At 38.6% G+C, this 18211-nt stretch overlaps 1 protein-coding gene across 1 annotated transcript; it reads left to right on the top strand.

Annotated features, from left to right (window-relative positions):
* Positions 1-360: 360 nt before the first annotated feature.
* Zc3h12b (zinc finger CCCH-type containing 12B) lies at positions 361-15752 on the top strand. Its single transcript, XM_077107596.1, has 5 exons — positions 361-1110; positions 8538-8677; positions 10628-10862; positions 11530-11636; positions 12767-15752. Exons 1-5 carry the CDS (start codon positions 506-508, stop codon positions 14185-14187), a joined length of 2508 nt encoding a protein of 835 aa, XP_076963711.1. The 5' UTR covers positions 361-505; the 3' UTR covers positions 14188-15752.
* Positions 15753-18211: the final 2459 nt, after the last annotated feature.

Here is an 18211-nt window from a genome sequence, read left to right as displayed (position 1 = left end):
ACACACATGCGCGTGCACAACACACACACACATGCACACACACCCAGAAATACACATACTTTTCACCCTGCTGAAATGCATTGTTTTTCTTTCTCAAACTTGTAGTGACAAATGAAAACTTTAGCTCTATATTTGTATATGTATATGTGGAAATTACAACATTACTGCCAACACTGATATTTTGTCTAGAATTATTAGAATTGAAGACTATTTTTAATATAAAGCAAGGTTAATCATTGTAAGCAGAAAAATCAAATGACAGAGAATCTGCAGTTTCTTAGGAAGAAACGTTTCTATTAGATTCTTTTTCATAAGTTTACTAAAGATGATTGTGGCATGTGTTTATTTGTAGGGACTGGTAACATCTGAACATACCAAACCAAACAGGCAAACTTTTGCACCATTGCAACCACATTTTACCACAGAGGAATGCCACTATACATGGATTCCAGGCAGGCTAAAAAGAAAAAGAGCTGATTAGACCTCAGACTATCCACTGAACGGGATGACGGCCACAGCTGCAGTGGAGACACCAAAAATGGAAAAGAGTGCCTCCAAGGAAGAGAAGCAGCATCCAAAGCAGGACAGTACCGAGCAGGGCAATAATGATTCTGAAGAGTGGATGAGCTCTGAGAGTGACCCTGAACAGTTGAGCCTTAAGAGCAGCAACAACAGCAGCTGCCAACCTGGAGATGGTCAGCTGAAGAGAAAGGAGATGCCCTCCAAGCCACACCGCCAGCTCTGTCGATCACCCTGCCTGGATCGTCCAAGCTTCTCCCAGAGCAGCATTTTACAGGATGGTAAGCTCGACATAGAGAAGGAATATCAAGCCAAGATGGACTTTGCTCTAAAGCTGGGCTATGCTGAGGAACAGATTCAATCAGTGCTGAATAAACTGGGTCCAGAATCACTTATAAATGATGTATTGGCAGAGCTTGTCAGACTTGGGAACAAAGGTGACTCAGAAGGGCAGGTCAACTTGAGTCTGTTAGTGCCCCGTGGGCCTGGCTCCAGAGAGATTGCAAGCCCTGAATTGTCTCTTGAAGATGAAATAGACAATAGTGACAATTTGAGGCCAATTGTCATTGATGGAAGTAATGTGGCTATGAGGTAAGACTAGTGATTTTTTTCTCTCTTAAAAAAAAAAAAAGTCCTAAGCTCATACAAATTGTATTCCTTTGAAAAGAAGCCCTTAGTTGTTGTCTGTGTCTTGTAGACAGAGTCTATCATGATGCTGCCCTTGCCTTTTCGCTTTCCTTTGAAATTGCTGCAAATTTATTTTCAGGTGTTTTGAAATCAGCTCTGATAATCAGTGATGCTTCAGAGGAGTCACAGCCCTTTAGCTCTTGGGGTCTGCTGTCACATCCTTACTTAGCTAGACTAATCATCCTGAAAATGCTGTCTTCATAAATTCACTTGGAGACTTACTTACTTACTTTCAGCAATGCTCAATTGCTCTTCTGCCAATTTTGGATCCCCTTGTCTGTCTCTGAGACTCCTTATGATCTGACCTTTTCCGCTTCCCATTTGAACACACCTATAATACTTATTGCATTTATACCATCCTTTGTAATGGTCTCCATATAAATTATGTTGATTTCTAGTCCCTTTCCTGATACTCTTATCATTTCCCAACCTAAAAATGACCTCCTTACCTTCATACCCTTCAAGTTCAACCATCTTCACAAAGGTTTTCCTGATTTTTATGATCTCATCAATTATCTCTGAGCTACAATTCCTCCAGTACACTGAAGAATAGACCCCAAAGATGTCCAAAACTTAATCCTTAGAACCTATGAAAACATTATCTTATGTGAGAAAAGGGACTTTGCAGTTACCCTTGTGTTAGGATCTTGAGAGAAGGAGATTAATCATCATCAAGGTGAATCAATGTAAGCACAAGAGGTCTTTATTAGAGGGAGTAGCAGGATAAGAATAAGTAATAGGAGATGCAATGGAGGAATAAAAATCAATAGTATAAGAAAGGGGCCAGTAACCAAGGAATGTACATGGCCACTAGGAGCTGAAAAAGATAAGGAGATAGATTCTCCTCTGAGGCCTGCAGAAAGAATGCAGCCTTGTCAACATCTTGATTTTAAACTTCTAACCTCTTGAACTATAAGAGAACAATCAGTATTATTTTAAGCCACTAAGTGCTAAATACTAGCAGCAATGAGATACTAATATAGTACCAATAGTGCCTATATATGTTATTCTATACTCTTATGTGATTTTTTTTTTATTTCATGTCAGAGAGCCTCACTAATCCCTTCTATTTCCCAAGTGAATTGTCATCCAACCTCGGCTTAAATGCCTAGTGATCAGGATCCTACTTCCCATCAGGTCCACCATTGCTTGATGGATTCACTTGCATTCCTTAAATCATTCAAAACCAGAACAAAATAAAAGTGTCAGTCTGGAAAGTTTTAAATTATATTACCCCATTGTCTTTGAGGGTGTCAGTCTGGAAAGTTTTAAATCATATTATCCCATTGTATTTGAGGGCAAGGAACTTGCTTTATGCATCCCTTATTTTTCCTACAACATGTGGCCCAGTATCGGGTTCTCCTAACGAGGTACAAGAAGTATAGGTGGAGGTTAAGTCTTAAGAATCATACCTCTGGCTGGCATGGTGGCACATGTCTGTAATCCCAGCAGCTCAGGAGGCAGAGGCAGAAGGATTGTGAGTTCAAAGCCAGCTTCAGCAATTTAGTTATGCCCTAAACAATTTAGCGAGAGCCTGTATCAAAAATTAAAAAAAAAATAAAAAAAAGGCTGGGGCTGTTGCCCAGTGGTTAAGACCCTGGGTTCAATCCCTAGTACTGAAAAAAAAAAAAAAAAAAAGGAACCATACCATTGCTGTATACAGGAATAGCTTGGCAGGCTATCTGGAAGTACATTTTAGTATATAGTCATGTTTAATCCACATAGCAACTTTATTCTACAGATTTGAAAACTGAAACTAAAAAGTTTAAAATGACCTCTCTTAATGTACATAACTAGTAATTAGCAAAGTAATTACTATAACTTAAGACTCCAGGTTTTGAATTAATGAAAGACTGACATTTATGAATATCTATTTTATGCCAGGACTTTTTTTTAAAGAGAGAGAGAGAGAATTTTTAATATGTATTTTTTAGTTTTCGGCGGACATAACATCTTTGTTTGTATGTCGTGCTAAGGATCGAACCCGGGCCACACGCATGCCAGGCGAGTGCGCTACCACTTGAGCCACATCCCCAGCCCTATGCCAGGTCTTTTTGCATATGTAATTTAATCCTCACTGAAAATCCCACCACAATGGACTAATTCATTTCATTTTTGGAGGTGAAGAGGCTCGAGGTTTAGAAATATTAAATAACTGTCCAAGGTTATATAGGTAATAAGTATCAAAGCTTAGAATCTGACTCTAATCCTCTTTTGATACAGCATCATGCAGTATTGTGTGGCCATTAATGTTATTAAGAATATTTGGCATTTCTACTAGTAGCAGAGAATACATTTACAGATTTTCTAATTTTTAAATCCTGATGGCATCAACACAAGGTGTATAAAGCAGACAAAACATGTCCCTGTTTTAATGAGGGGAAACCAGAAGCATAGTAAAAAGAAAGCTAAATGACCCAAATACAGCACTACAGCAATCAAAATGATGCAGTGGATCAATTAAAAGCAGAGGATGATTTTTTTACTCAAAAGTGAAAAAAAAAGAAGTATCTCAGCTCTTCTCCTAATAGTCATAAGCTAGAGTGATTCTTAAGGTTAATGGGTATATGACCTGCCCGACTCAATTTCTACCCACACCAGACCACCCAGAACACCAGAGACTGGGCCTATTTCCCAAAACCTGCCCTTCTTAATGGGTTTTGTGTTTTAGAGTTGAAGATAAAAAGAAACCAGGTTTCTTAGGGATTTTGACTTCATGGTGATATAAGATTTTCCTTGTTCAATGATCCCTGAGGATGAAGGACATTCTATAGTTACTTTGTTTGGAAAGAATAGTGAAGGGATTAATTACATAGGTAATTAGTTTGAACATATCTAGTCTGTGCCGGTAGCAAATTATGCCTTGATGTGTTGCTTTGCTAAATTAAAGGTATTTCACATGAGTTTAATAAAGCAAAAAAATTACTACTCAACTTTAATTTAATAGCATATTAAGACAGTACATAGTGGACCACATGATTTCTTTAGTTGGCAACTATGAGCTGGGCATCATGGCACATACTGAATTCCCAGCTACCTACGAGGCTAAGGCTGGAAGATCAAAAATTCAAGGCCAACCTGGGAACTAGTAAGACCCTGTCTCAAAATAAATTTTTTTAAAAAAGAGCCAGTGATGTAGCTCATTGGTAGAATGCTTGCCTCTCATTGTGAGACCCACAACTCAATAATCTGTACCAGGAAAAAAGAAGTGTTGCCAAAACTGTCCTTGTTAGTGTCTTTCTTATCTGGCCAGGTTACTTACCTACAGATCCCACTTATTCTCCAATCACATTTCACATGGTCAAAGTTCAGTGCTTTAATCCACTTATGAATTCAGTACTGTTCTTAATCTAGTCTTCCTCATTAGCTGGCTATAGTTTTACCATGAGATTTGTATTTCTTATACAAATTATATGTTAACATCTGTTGTTCCTCAGCATGTTGGATAAGCCTATGTTAAAATTATGATACTTTGTTTGCCATTGATGGCATTTGTTTAACATTTGAAGTGGTGTACCTGTGATTCACATACTGTGTATGTGCTAAGATCCTAAAGGGTACATTCATTCTGAGAGCTGTTTCCTTTGGGAGGAAAAATCCAATTCAGAGGAATTGGACTTTGAAATGTAAATGGCACTGGATTCTTTGTTAAGTCTGAAAGAAGTTCAAATATTTGAACCCTACTAAAAAATTGCAAGGAAGAAGCCAGCTATGCAGAATTTTGCTTGATAGCCTGGATCATGATATGTTCCTAAAGCAGTTTACAAGACAAAGTGAGGAGTAGTTTCACCAAGATTCACGTTTCACTGTGACTGCAGGTTCTGAGCTTTTTAGCCTTTTTAAATTGCAAAATGACCTTTTATATGTTTGGGCAAAATGGGTTATCTTGCAAGCATTACTTTATTGCTTTCTTTTAAAAAATAAATCCATTCCTTAAACATTCATTGGGCACTAAACTTTGCATACTGAACTCTTTTGTAGGTCTTCCTTGCTACTTTGATTAATATTACCTTCTGATTCTTACTGGGCATTTCACAGTATGTATCATGGAATGCTCAGTATGTACTCATGGAATGCTCCAATGGCATAATTTTTAACAATTCTCAGTATGTAAAGAAATTGATATAAAAATCAAATGTATCAAAATATTGGCAGTGTTGTTTCTGGGTGGTAGTAAAACAGTTGGATCTTCAGGGTTTTCTTTATATTTTATACATTTTCCACATTCTATGCCATAAGCATATACATTTCTAATGATAAAATATTTAAAACAAAGAATTTGGAAGTATAAAATATAAAGTTGTAGTATTCAAGAAAAAAAGTTATTCTTGTATTTATTTCTGGACCTAAACAATGTTTAAAACAAGATTATAGTACTACAAAGTCAAACAAAATGAAATTTCATCCCCTTCCTCTAAATTCCCTTTCTAATGATACTTTTGGTGATTTTACCAAGTTCTGGTTTTTATTTTTCTTCCAGTACTGGGAATTGAACCCCATGCTTTGCACATGCTAGGCAAATGTTCTGCTATTGAGCTATATCCCCAGCTCTTTTTAAAAATCAATTCCCTGTTCCTTTTAGTTATGCATAATATTGAGGGAACCATGAAATGAATCTGACCAAACTTTACTATGCACATATATGAATATATCACAGTGAATGTCACTTTTATGCAAACCATATGCACTAATTTAAAAAATACTACAAATAGAATAAATATCAGTAGATTAGAGGAAAGGGAACAAAGGGAGGGAGGGGGGGAGAGAAAGGGAAAGTACTAGGGATTGATGTGAAGCAAATTATATTCCATCCTCGTGCAATGAATGTCGAAATGAACTCAGCTCTTTTTTTTTTTAATTTTATTGTGAGACAGAGTCTTCCTAAATTACCGAGATTAGCCTTGAACTTTTAATCTTCCTGCCTCTGCCCCAGTAGCTGGGATGACAGGTGTGCAAATTCACACATGGCTCCTTTGTTATTCTTTATATTTGCCATCACTACAGTGGGGAAAACTCACAAGTGGACATCTTCCCTATCTGTCTGTTTCGTGTTGGATTTATCCAATATTAACCCCATAAATGCTGGGCTTTCTCATTAAACAATTTTTAGAAGCTATCAATGGTAGCTGTTTCCAAAGCTGCCTTGGAGTGTATTGGCAGTTAAATGTACCCCCATTTTTCCTTAAGTATTTTTGACTTTGAGTAGAGTAATATAATTTCTCTGTGATAGTCACTGAGTACTTTTAAGATGGCTAGCATATGCTTAGAAATGTTAACCAAATCAGTTAATAAATTTTTGCAATGTGCCAAAAAAGTGATAAAATAATGGGAAGTCTTGCAGTGCATGTATTCATGAGGCTCATGAGATTATATGTGAATTCACCCAAAGGGAAAAATATGTGTAGTTAGAACTAATTTCTGTTGGAGCTGAGTAAGAGTGCCAGTGAGAAAGAGAAGAATCTAACATGAAAAGACCCATCATATTGTCTCTTTTAAAAAATAATGTTGGCACTAGTCTCTAGATTTTTTTAACATTTATTCAGTTGTAGATGAACACACAATATCTTTATTTTTATGTGTTGCTGCGGATCAAACCCAGTGCCTCACACATGCAAGGCAAGTGCTTTACCACTGAGCTACAGCCCCAGCCCCGCCCCCCATCATATTGTCTTCATGTGCCTACCAACAAAACAGTTCTTGTCTCTTGATTAGTCTTGTTTAACAAACAACATCCACTTGATTTTGATAGAATTGGTGCTTGTATGCCAATTTGTTTTTCCACTGGAGCATTTTAATTAACTATAATTTAGTGTGATTTATGTATATGTTAGAGTACCTGATACCATGCTAAGGAATCATCATTTTCACAGCCAAACTAGACACAAAACTGGTACACAATTTTTGAGTTTTGAAGATGATGGCAATAGATAGTATGCACCTTTTTCCTATTTTTCTGCTAATTTTCCATCTTCCAATTTCCATTCAGATGAATTCTGTCTGGCCTTCTAAATTTGAACAATGTTTATTCCTATAAGTAATTGTGATAGAATTTCATCTCTTATTATATCATTTCTGGTTATAAAAGAGTGCTTGGATTTTTGAGGGAATTTTAGAATTAGGGAAAGAAAATAAGTCACTAATAAACATCTAACACATAATGACAATGTTTTTATGTATCTCTTTCTAGTATTTTTCTAAGTTTATATATGGATTTTTTTCTGCAAAGTTGGTATTACAAAATGGGCACTGTGGCACTTGTCTATAGACCTGACTACTCAGGAGCCTGAGACAGGAAGATTGCTTGAGCCCAGGAGTTCAAGGCCAACCTATGCAACACAGCAAGACCCCATCTCAAAAAAAAAAAAAAAAAAAAATTAAGACCATACTCATATGTAATCTCAATGCCATATATCCTTTCTTTTCTTTTATAGAATTTTATTGTTTTTCTTATACCTTAAATTTTTCAAAAACATGATTTTTAGTGCTTTACATTTAATTAAGAGAATATATGTGATAAACATTTTCTGTCAACATTTATGTATGTATCTTTTTTCTGTCATGTTATTTTTAAACTTAATAACTCATCTCCAACTAATCCTCCATGTAACCCTCTGGTAAAGCCTCCACTATTTTTCCATCTGTTGTGAATATCTGAATCTTTGGGAAAGTTGGCAGTAGAAATAGAGAGAAAATGAAAACAATAATAGGAAATGGTCACCAAGGCTACTACAGGAGTTGTTATTAACCATCTGTGGCCTTCTGTGAAGTTTATAATGTGGCAATATTTGTGACAATTTAATTTTTAAAAGTTTGATTTGCTCTTTTAAAAATACACTCTTTGGGGCTGGGGTTGTGGCTCAGTGGTAGAGTGGTCACCTAGCTCATGTGAGGCACTGGGTTTGATCCTCAGCAGCACATAAAAATAAATAAAATCATTGTATCCATCTACAACTAAAAATATTTTTTAAAAATACATTCTTTGGACTATAATGCTAATCCCAGCAATTTAGGGGACTGAGACAGAAGGATCACAATTTCAAGGTGCTGTCTCAAAGTAAAAAATAAATTAAAAAGGTCTGGGGGTATAGCTTAGTGGCAAAGCTCATTATAAAACCACCAGTACCCCCCAAAAATTGTTGTGAAACAAAAAATATAATTTTTGGCATCATCAAGGAATAAAAAATATGTGTTGTTAATCCCTTGATGTTAATCCCTTGGGCTTTTCAGTGTTTTTGTTTTGTTTTTTGTTTGTTTGGGGGTTTTGTTTTTATTTTTTGTTTTTTCTATTTGTTGTTAATCCTCTTTCCTCTTATTCTCTATTTTTTCTAAAGTCATGGGAATAAAGAAGAGTTCTCCTGTAGAGGAATACAACTTGCTGTGGATTGGTTTCTAGATAAAGGCCACAAGGATATCACTGTATTTGTGCCTGCTTGGAGAAAGGAGCAATCCCGCCCTGATGCACCAATTACAGGTATTATTTCAAATAAGACATTTCTTGTCATCTATAGGCAAAGCTAGCAAGAGAGTTTAGAGAGAGGCTGATGGTCCCAATTTAGATTAATATTTTTCTAAGTTGTTAAGTATACTTTAAATGTCTCAAGTATATTAAACGCTCACTAGATTTATTTATATTTTTCATTTCTTGCAGGACTAGGGATCAAACCCAGAGCCGCACATATGCTAGGCAAATGCTCTACCACTGATCCACATTCCCACCCTTTAAGGGTAGTTTTGATAAAGTGATCCATATAAAACCATCATTGTTTAGTGGCATGTAGTAGTTAGAGATAACTTCAATTCAGCAAACATTAAAGCTCATAGTTGAAAAACAAGAGTGCTTTTCTATTTGATTGTAGACTTCAGACAGAGGTATGAATCAGATTATAAACATGACTGAAATTTTCAAAAAAACTAAAGAAACCATGAGAGACAATGGATCTCATACTGTACCAGAGAAGTGATTATGGGATTGCAAAGTTGGAGGTAGAAAGTCCCAAGACAGAACCAACTTATCCATGAAGCATAGTAAGCTAAAAGCCTAGGGCTGATGATATTTCTAAAGTTCCACAAAAATATTTTTGACATCAAAAGAAAAAATGAATATGATATTGGATGTATAACAATATAACTGAATTATAGTTGACTTTATACCAATGTAGTTCTACGACTAAATTTTGGGGCTGGGGATGTAGCTCAGTGGTAGAGTGCTTGCCTAGCATGCACAAGGCCCTGGGATCAATCCCCAGTACCAACAAAAATTTAAAATAAACTGAAATTTTTAATTTTCTTTATGGAGAATGGAGTTCATGAAGGCAAAAGTGCCCAAGGTCTTCAAAAGTATAAATGTAGTCTTCTTAATGGCAGTAAAGTGTTACTATGTTCATTTACAATGATAAATGCAGTCAAAAATTCCTTACAGAATTTGAGAACATATAGACCCCAGTCCACTGAGCATTAGGTCTTGCCCATTGTGCCTAATGAGAAATTCCAGTGAATGGCTGTCTGATCTGTGTGTGGAGCTGTCTGCTATCTGCTGAACAGGCTTCCAAGCCTCAGTCTGAGATCATATACTGGCCCTACTCATGCCCAAGTAAAAAGCTTTCTCTCCTCAGCAATCAAAATTCCAAAAAGAAAGGGGGTCAGTATTCAAATTCTATAGCCTGATTTTCCACCTGAGTTTTGTCCTTCCTTCAAGCAGAAGCCAAAAATGTAAGTCCTTAGGATTGATGCTTTACTTTCCTCCTGACAGACATATCCTCAACTACTGCCCTGTTTTCTTCATCAGCCCAAAAGCTAGTGCTGGGGTAGGGGGTGTAGCTTGATAGTAGAGTACTTGCCTAGAGGTTTGAGGACCAGGATTTGATTTCCAGAAACACACACACACACACACAAAATAGAGGCTGATCCTTCAGCCAAAGTGCAAAGTGCTAGGATAGCCAGGTGCAGCAGCACATGCCTGTAATCCCAGCAACTTGGGAGGCTGAGGCAGGAAGATCCCAAGTTGAAGTACAGCTGCAGAAACTTACCAAGGTCCTGTCTCAAAATAAAAAGTAAGAAAGGACTGGGGATGTTGCTCAGTGGTAGAAGCAACCCTGGGTTCAATCCCCAGTACGACAAAAAAAAAAAAAAAAAAAAAAAAGAATGTAGGATATCAATCAGTGTTACTACTCATTCTTCATGGTAGTTTTAAAAAAAATTAAATGTGACTGAATCCAGTTCCTTCATTCTATCTGAAGGAGGTGACTTTATCTAAGGTCACAATTCAATTTTGATATCATGGCCAGAAATTGAGCCCACTAGGTGTCTTAAGGATAAATAGCATATTCATCTAACTCTTTTATTTGTAATTGTAATATGGGGATAATGGTGTTAAGTTCCAAACATGATTTCTATTCTGTGGCATATAATCATATTTCAACAGATCAAGATATTCTACGTAAACTGGAGAAGGAAAAGATTCTTGTCTTCACACCATCCCGAAGGGTCCAGGGCAGAAGGGTTGTCTGCTATGATGACCGGTTCATAGTCAAATTGGCTTTTGATTCTGACGGCATCATTGTATCCAATGATAACTACAGAGACCTTCAAGTTGAAAAGCCAGAATGGAAGAAGTTTATAGAGGAGCGGTTGCTGATGTATTCTTTTGTGAATGACAAGTGCGTTTTGTTCCAATAGGCTCTGAATAGTCTATATCCAAGTTACTAGTAGGAACAGATTTCATTTCATTTCAATAAACATTTATTGAACACTTATTGTGTACCATGCATGATGCTGGTTGCCATGGAGATAGAAGACTAAATGAAAAACAGGACTCCCACCCAAGGGGCTCAAAGTATAGTGGAAAAGACAAAGAAAAAGGCCACCCAATGTGTTGTGATAAGCACTACAGTTAACTTTTATTTTTAATTTGTCCATGTGAAGTGATAAGAGAAAGCTTCCTAGGGAAGATAACATTTGAAATGAAGTTTACAGATAGAGGAGGGAGGGCTGCTGGACACAACAGGTATAGAGAACAATATGAATAAAGCTATGAAGGAGTGAACATGGGTGGCACGTAGGGGGAACCCAGCAGATATGCCAGTATGGTTGGAACATATAATCCATGGAAGAATGATGCATAGGGAAAAATTATCCTTTCTATGTGATCCAGTAGGAATGAAAGGCAGAAATGCTGGGTTAACAAAAGATAGGCTTGAGGCAGGAAGGACAGTTAGAAGGCTGTCACAATAGAACAGAGAAGAGGTAATGAAGGTCTGAAATTCCCATAAGAGGTAGCATAGGAACAGAAGGAAAGACATTCACCCATTGCTTGCTTGCTTTCAGATTTATGCCTCCAGATGATCCTTTAGGACGTCATGGACCAAGCCTTGAAAATTTCTTAAGAAAGAGACCTGTCGTTCCCGAGCATAAGAAGCAACCATGTCCTTATGGTGAGTACCTATGTGCAGAACTGAGCTCTGTTCTAAGGGAAACATAAGAACTCTATGAATACTTTTCTTTTCCAGATTTCCCTTTCAAATGGGAAATCTTGGCTTGTCCATTTTCTGTGAGATAAAGTTCTTGTCTTCTTGTACTCTCAGTTAAACATTTAAAGAAAAACCTTAGAAACTGCTTGAGGAAAAGGAAACCAGAATTGAAGGGAAAACTAGTTGCCACTCATTAAAATAACACATGTGCTTTAGTGCTTAAGGACCAAACATTGTTGTGGGGAGCAGAGAAATGCAGAAACCTACCTGACTTCCTGAAGCAGAAAAGGCAATACCAAATTGGGTTTGGCCCAAGAAGAACATATCTCTCAGGCAGGTTACTGAACCTTCTGCATTTAGGAAAACCCTGTTCTTCTGATCTATGCTTTCCAGTTGCCAAAACTTTATTTTCATTGGTTTTTCTATTTTTTAGTACAGTTTTCTACAGTATATCCAAGTCCCTCTGATACAAAGTTTATGAGCCTAACTGTAACATGGCCTGCTTGGTCTGAGATTATTTTTGATATTTTCTCTTTGTTTGGGGGGTGAGCATTTTGGTTTTTTCCTCAACATTTAAATCACAGAGTATTTCTACACCCTGTAACTCTTCATTACAATGATCTTATAATAGAGACATAATTATGAAGCTTGTTTACAGAAGAGGAAAATGAGGCTCAGGGGGAAAGTATCATTTACTAAGGTCACACGGCCCAGTGAGGGATATGGCTATAATTGAAACTTGGGTTCTACTAGCCTCCAATCCTGTGTTCTTTGCACTGTACCATACTGCCTTCCTTTACTCTAGGCTGCCTCAGCATGCAGATTATCCCTAGGCCAAGTTGCACATTACCAGAAATGCAAGACTGTTCAACTGCTCAGCTGATTCCTCCCCAGCTTTTCACTTGCTCCCTTTCATCTCAGTGTGTGATGCTCCTCGGTGTTGTCTGTCTCTCATCTTTGTGGACAGTTAATTTTCTGCCTTAACCTCAAAGTGTCTGATCATAACCTGGGTGACCAGTTTATTACAACAGTTTCTGGCACAGAGGGTTACACCACTATGAGAGAGAGTCTTAACCCAAGGCATTATTTTTCAGGCAAAAAATGCACCTACGGCCACAAGTGCAAATACTACCATCCGGAGCGGGCCAACCAACCCCAGCGTTCGGTGGCTGATGAGCTCCGCATCAGTGCCAAACTATCCACAGTGAAAACCATGAGCGAAGGCACCCTAGCCAAGTGTGGTACAGGGATGTCTAACGCCAAAGGTGAGATAACCTCAGAGGTCAAACGCGTGGCCCCCAAGCGCCAATCAGATCCCAGCATCCGGTCTGTGGCTGTGGAGCCTGAGGAATGGCTGTCCATTGCCCGTAAGCCTGAGGCCAGCTCTGTCCCCTCACTTGTGACCGCCCTAAGTGTTCCCACAATCCCACCCCCCAAAAGCCATGCAGTGGGTGCACTCAACACCCGTTCGGCCAGCAGCCCAGTGCCAGGATCCTCTCATTTCCCTCACCAGAAGGCCTCATTGGAGCACATGGCCAGCATGCAGTACCCCCCTATCCTGGTTACCAACAGCCATGGGACCCCTATTAACTATGCTGAGCAATACCCAAAGTTTGAGTCCATGGGGGACCATGGCTACTATTCGATGTTAGGCGACTTCTCCAAACTGAACATCAACAGCATGCACAATCGAGAGTACTACATGGCTGAAGCAGACCGGGGGGTGTATGCTCGGAATCCCAATCTCTGTCCTGACAGCCGCATGAGCCATACCAGGAACGACAACTATTCCTCTTACAACAACCTGTACTTGGCTGTAGCTGATGCCCATCCTGAAGGCAGTTTGAAGCTGCACCGCTCAGCATCTCAGAACCGTCTTCAGCCTTTTTCTCATGGTTACCATGAAGCCTTAACGAGAGTGCAGAGCTATGGCCCAGAGGATTCCAAGCAAGCCCCCCACAAGCAATCAGTTCCCCACTTAGCTCTGCATGCCCAGCTCCCAGCAACTGGAGCACGATCCAGCTGTCCTGGAGACTACCCCATGCCTCCCAATATCCATCCTGGGGCAACTTCACAGTCAGGCCGTGCCCTGGTGATGACACGAATGGACAGCATTTCTGATTCTCGCCTCTATGAGAGCAACCCCATGAGGCAAAGACGACCTCCTCTGTGCCGTGAACAGCATGCCAGCTGGGACCCGCTGCCCTGTGCAACTGACTCCTATGGCTACCACTCCTATCCCTTAAGTAACAGCCTCATGCAACCATGTTATGAGCCAGTCATGGTACGGAGCGTGCCTGAAAAGATGGAGCAGCTTTGGAGGAATCCTTGGGTTGGAATGTGCAATGATTCCAGGGAGCATATGATCCCAGAGCACCAATTTCAGACCTACAAAAACCTCTGCAATATTTTCCCTTCTAACATCGTTCTTGCAGTGATGGAGAAGAATCCCCATACAGCAGATGCCCAGCAACTGGCAGCCTTGATTGTTGCCAAGCTTAGGGCTGCACGTTGACATGACAAAGGACTTGTTCCTTTATACACATATGAATATTAATGCTAATAATACACTAATACTATGATCATAGTAACTAATAATTTGCATTGCGCTTTAAAAGTTAGGAGTGTTTACATCATTTAAGCGCATAACAACCCTGTGAGGTAGGTTTTACTATAGAGAAGGCAGCTGAAACTCAGTGAGATTAAGTGACCTACCAAGGTCGTGCTGCTAGCAAATGACCAAGTCAAGACACACCCAAGTCCTTTGACTCCAAGTCCCCTGTCCTTTGCACTGCACCATGCAGGTAATGGAGGACAAAACCCAAGGGGAGAGGCCTAAAATGCAAGAAGCCCCAAGGGATTCCATTACCAGTGTTTTCAAAGTACGGATAATATATCCAATTTGAAGAGCAAAAGCATCAGGATCAGATCATATGTTGAATTAACCTTTTATGTTTTTTAAATAGAAACATTTAAAGATATTTAAAAGTAAACACATACTTTATTGCATGGATATTTGCTCATTCACTCTCTTTATTAATGAAATTATAAGGTCACATTGAATCTTCTAGAGCTATATTTAAAGCCTACTGTTAGCAATTATATTGCATGTATGAATGTATATATTTGATTTTTGATGTGTGTATGTGTGTATCTCTGGCATAATTTTTTTATATAGTGATGAGAAGGTAGACTGTACATAGTCCTTAGTCTACAGCTGTATAGATCATGAATCTGACTTAATGATTTTGTCACGTTTCATAGTTTCAACTAGATTGAAAAGTAAAATTAAATGCCAATATTTGAACATTGCTTTCTTAGGCACCAGAGTGAACCAGCTACATTTCCTTTGCACTTTTTACTTGCCAATGTTTATTAACAGTTCTTAACTTCCAAGTCTCTTCACCTCAACAAATTAGGGGACAGGTTGCAGCCTTCTGCAGAGGAGATATTGGATAAGCTCAAGTTCCACACATAGTATATGTGTACTACACAAGCGCAGAAGACCAGAACTAAGGGACTTACTTCCAGAGTCCACTCCCCTTATCCCAGGAGAGATGGCCAAACCCATGTGGCATTAAACGATGAATACAAAAGCTTCACACAAGGAGGGACTAATGGATGCTTTTTGGACTTCTGACCTATGCAGTATTCAACATCACAGGATAAAATGTAATGGAAGACAGTGCATAGCCATGTAATCCACTTTCTCCTGCTGTTCACCCTTTGGGCAATAAGGTCAATCATTGGTGGAGCAGAATTTCTTTAGGAAACAAACCAGGGGATTTTCTAAGTGGAAAAAGACAGCTTCTAAAGGGGATGCTGCATTTTTGCTAATTGCTGGCTCAGTTATGCACTTCAAATCCATGCAAAGAGGGTGCACTTGCCATTAGATAATTCTTAGATGCATCACTAAAGAAGATGACTTTGGGGTTGGGTGGCACCATTTGTGCAATTTGTATCTTGCTCAGGGTGGGAACCTTTGTAGCTAAATGCCTCTAGAAGAGGTGTTTATTGGTTTTTTTAAGCTGCACTAAATGAACCCCCTTTTTGAATCCACTGTATATTTTAACATTTTGAACCATGACCAGCTCACTATTTCTTGAGCTGGAAATTGCTAACTTCTATGGTCGTTTTTTCATGAAAGTTGAGAAGGCCTGGCCTTGGCCTTTTGTTTCTTCATGAGAAGGTGTGACACTGCCTATAAATGTTTCTTACTGTGAAACACTCCGAATGTGAGGCTGTAGTCAGGGTTGTTTCTGGTAGTTTGACAATGGCTTGCATGCTGCTTTCTGTCTCTGTCCAAGTTGATCAACACTGCATCTTTACCAATGCTTTCTTCACTTAACCACAGCTTCACATTCATCTCCTACCCTCTAATCTTCCCATCCCCCAGCATACTGATTAAGTGCAAAAGTATTTTTCTATCAGATAGGTCCCCAGAGAGTGACAGTTGCCACTGCAGACCTTGCTATTTCATGCACCACCACTTCATACCTTCAACTTCTTGGACCTTCTAAATCTGCCCCATGTCTAAATCAGGGTATTTGACAATCTCAGATTATCGCAATGCCTTTGTGCTAGTTCATCTTCCTACTAAAAATCATCAATGGCACTGCAGTATCCACTAGCTGCACAATTGACAGGGAAGCACAAGATTAATCTTGTCAGCTGCAATTCATCTTGAACATGTTCATATTTAGTACTCAAAATATTGTAAGCTCCTCCCAATACAGGAAATATTTTTAAGGAAGCATATGTATTTCTTATTTCCTAAAAAAAATTGTCATTTTTCTCCTTTCATAAAATGTGTATGAACCAAAGTGGCTAGGAGCAATGCCTCAAAAAACCAGAAATGACCTTTTGTTGATACAAATTGTATCTCTTTTTTTTCCTGACTGTATAGAAACAAATGTACAAAACTCATCTTAAACTAGGTTTGGTACTGAATTTTCACCATGATTTCTGTGGCACTGTGTGTCACAGGGAAGTAACCCAGGGGTCTTGAGGGAGCTTTTATTTCCAAAGGGCAGTAGTAGATTATAGACAAAGACAATTTTTCAAGGCCTCTTTATTATTAGGTGCACAGCTATTGTGTGTTCAATTTCAAGCATTATATTGCGTAAGTTCTCTTTAGGCTATTTAATGTGTCCTTGAAAAGGGGATTTTGTGTAAAGTGTCAATGTTAGTGAATCATCTGCAAGAATCTATAATGGAGCTGTACAACTATGAATGCGCAAATCCAAGCTTGGCTCTTACTTAAATTATAGTAGAGTGACATTTTCTTTATATTGGAGGTCTGCATACTTCTTGACTTTTCCATTTCTGTCTATAATTATAAAAACAGCAAATAACAAAGAGCATTGGGACCCCCTTGGCTCCCTTGATAATAACAGCCTCCTTCATGGGGCTAAGCATGTGTCCTTCAGGATACTTACCTCCAAGCACTTAGCAGGGGTTACTGCACAGTGTTTTATGTGATTTTCAAGAAACAGTATATTTTGCAAGAGGTGCTTTGTAATTTAAATTATCTCACTGATTTTTCTGACCTCATAGCAAGTCTGTGCCTGTTCAGGCCTTAGATTTTGTAGATTCTGTGACATTTTTTTTTCCTTTTGTGACTTTGTTGTTTTCATTTTGACCTTAGGACAAATGTGACCCTGGAGTAGCATGGTCAATTCAGGGTACCCTTTCTATAAGACAGCTCAAAGAGTAGGAGCCTTTTCAAATGTAACATTGAACCATTGCACTCTCTTAAGGTGCCAGGTATAGAAGGGAGAATGATAGATATGACAGATGCCTTATGGAAATGATCTACAAAACTTTTCTTCTTCGAAATAATGAAACACACAGCATGGTTTTCTCCTCTCCCTCTTTCTTCCTACCCCCTGCTAGTTTTTAGGAGAATACTTCTCTAAAATTCATTTTTTCTATTTTGGAATAAATCATCTTTATATAGGAATTCAATCATTGATGTCCATTAACCTTTGTCACTGAGTTTTCTTCTAACACGGAAGAGTTCATTTTGAGAGGCGCTCAGTTACCATTCTATCTATGTTGTAAGTATGGGACTTTATACAAAATGCCCTTTTTGAGGGCCAACAATTTCAATACACTTTGTTTTACTCTGTGAACCAGGTCTGGATCTGCACAGGGAAAGTAATGCCGAGCTGTCCAAAGAGCCCTGCTCAGGTCTCCTCCTAACCTTTTTCTGCCTTCCCCAAGTTTGCTTCTCCTCAGGTCTGATACTGAGGAGTGCATAGTCTTCAACTGAAAAGGCACTAGTTAGTTATCATTGGAAACCAAACCAGTACATTTCTGGAACCTGCTTATCTAAAGTAGTCAATGCCTTTGTAAAGACTCAGCATATTCAATATCTATTGTATTATGGCTAGCTATATACATAGGCAGATTGACTATTTTTAGTCCTGGTTTGTGTATCATTGAGCTATAGTAGTTTGCTTTATCCATTTGTGGGATTAAACAATACTGTTTAATGGTTGTAAACTTTTATAAAACCTCTTTGGGTTTCTTGTTTG

Source organism: Callospermophilus lateralis, chromosome X, assembly GCF_048772815.1.
Source record: "Callospermophilus lateralis isolate mCalLat2 chromosome X, mCalLat2.hap1, whole genome shotgun sequence".
Lineage (NCBI taxonomy): Eukaryota > Metazoa > Chordata > Mammalia > Rodentia > Sciuridae > Callospermophilus > Callospermophilus lateralis.
Note: the sequence above shows the minus strand (reverse complement) of the source record. Positions and strands in the feature narration are given on the sequence as shown.

Coding starts and splice junctions, on each gene's coding strand:
- Zc3h12b (XM_077107596.1), top strand. CDS start 506: ATGACGGCCACAGCTGCAGTGGAGACACCAAAAATGGAAAAGAGTGCC. Junction 8,678..10,627: donor CCCTGATGCACCAATTACAG/GTATTATTTCAA, acceptor ATATTTCAACAG/ATCAAGATATTCTACGTAAA. Junction 11,637..12,766: donor GAAGCAACCATGTCCTTATG/GTGAGTACCTAT, acceptor ATTATTTTTCAG/GCAAAAAATGCACCTACGGC.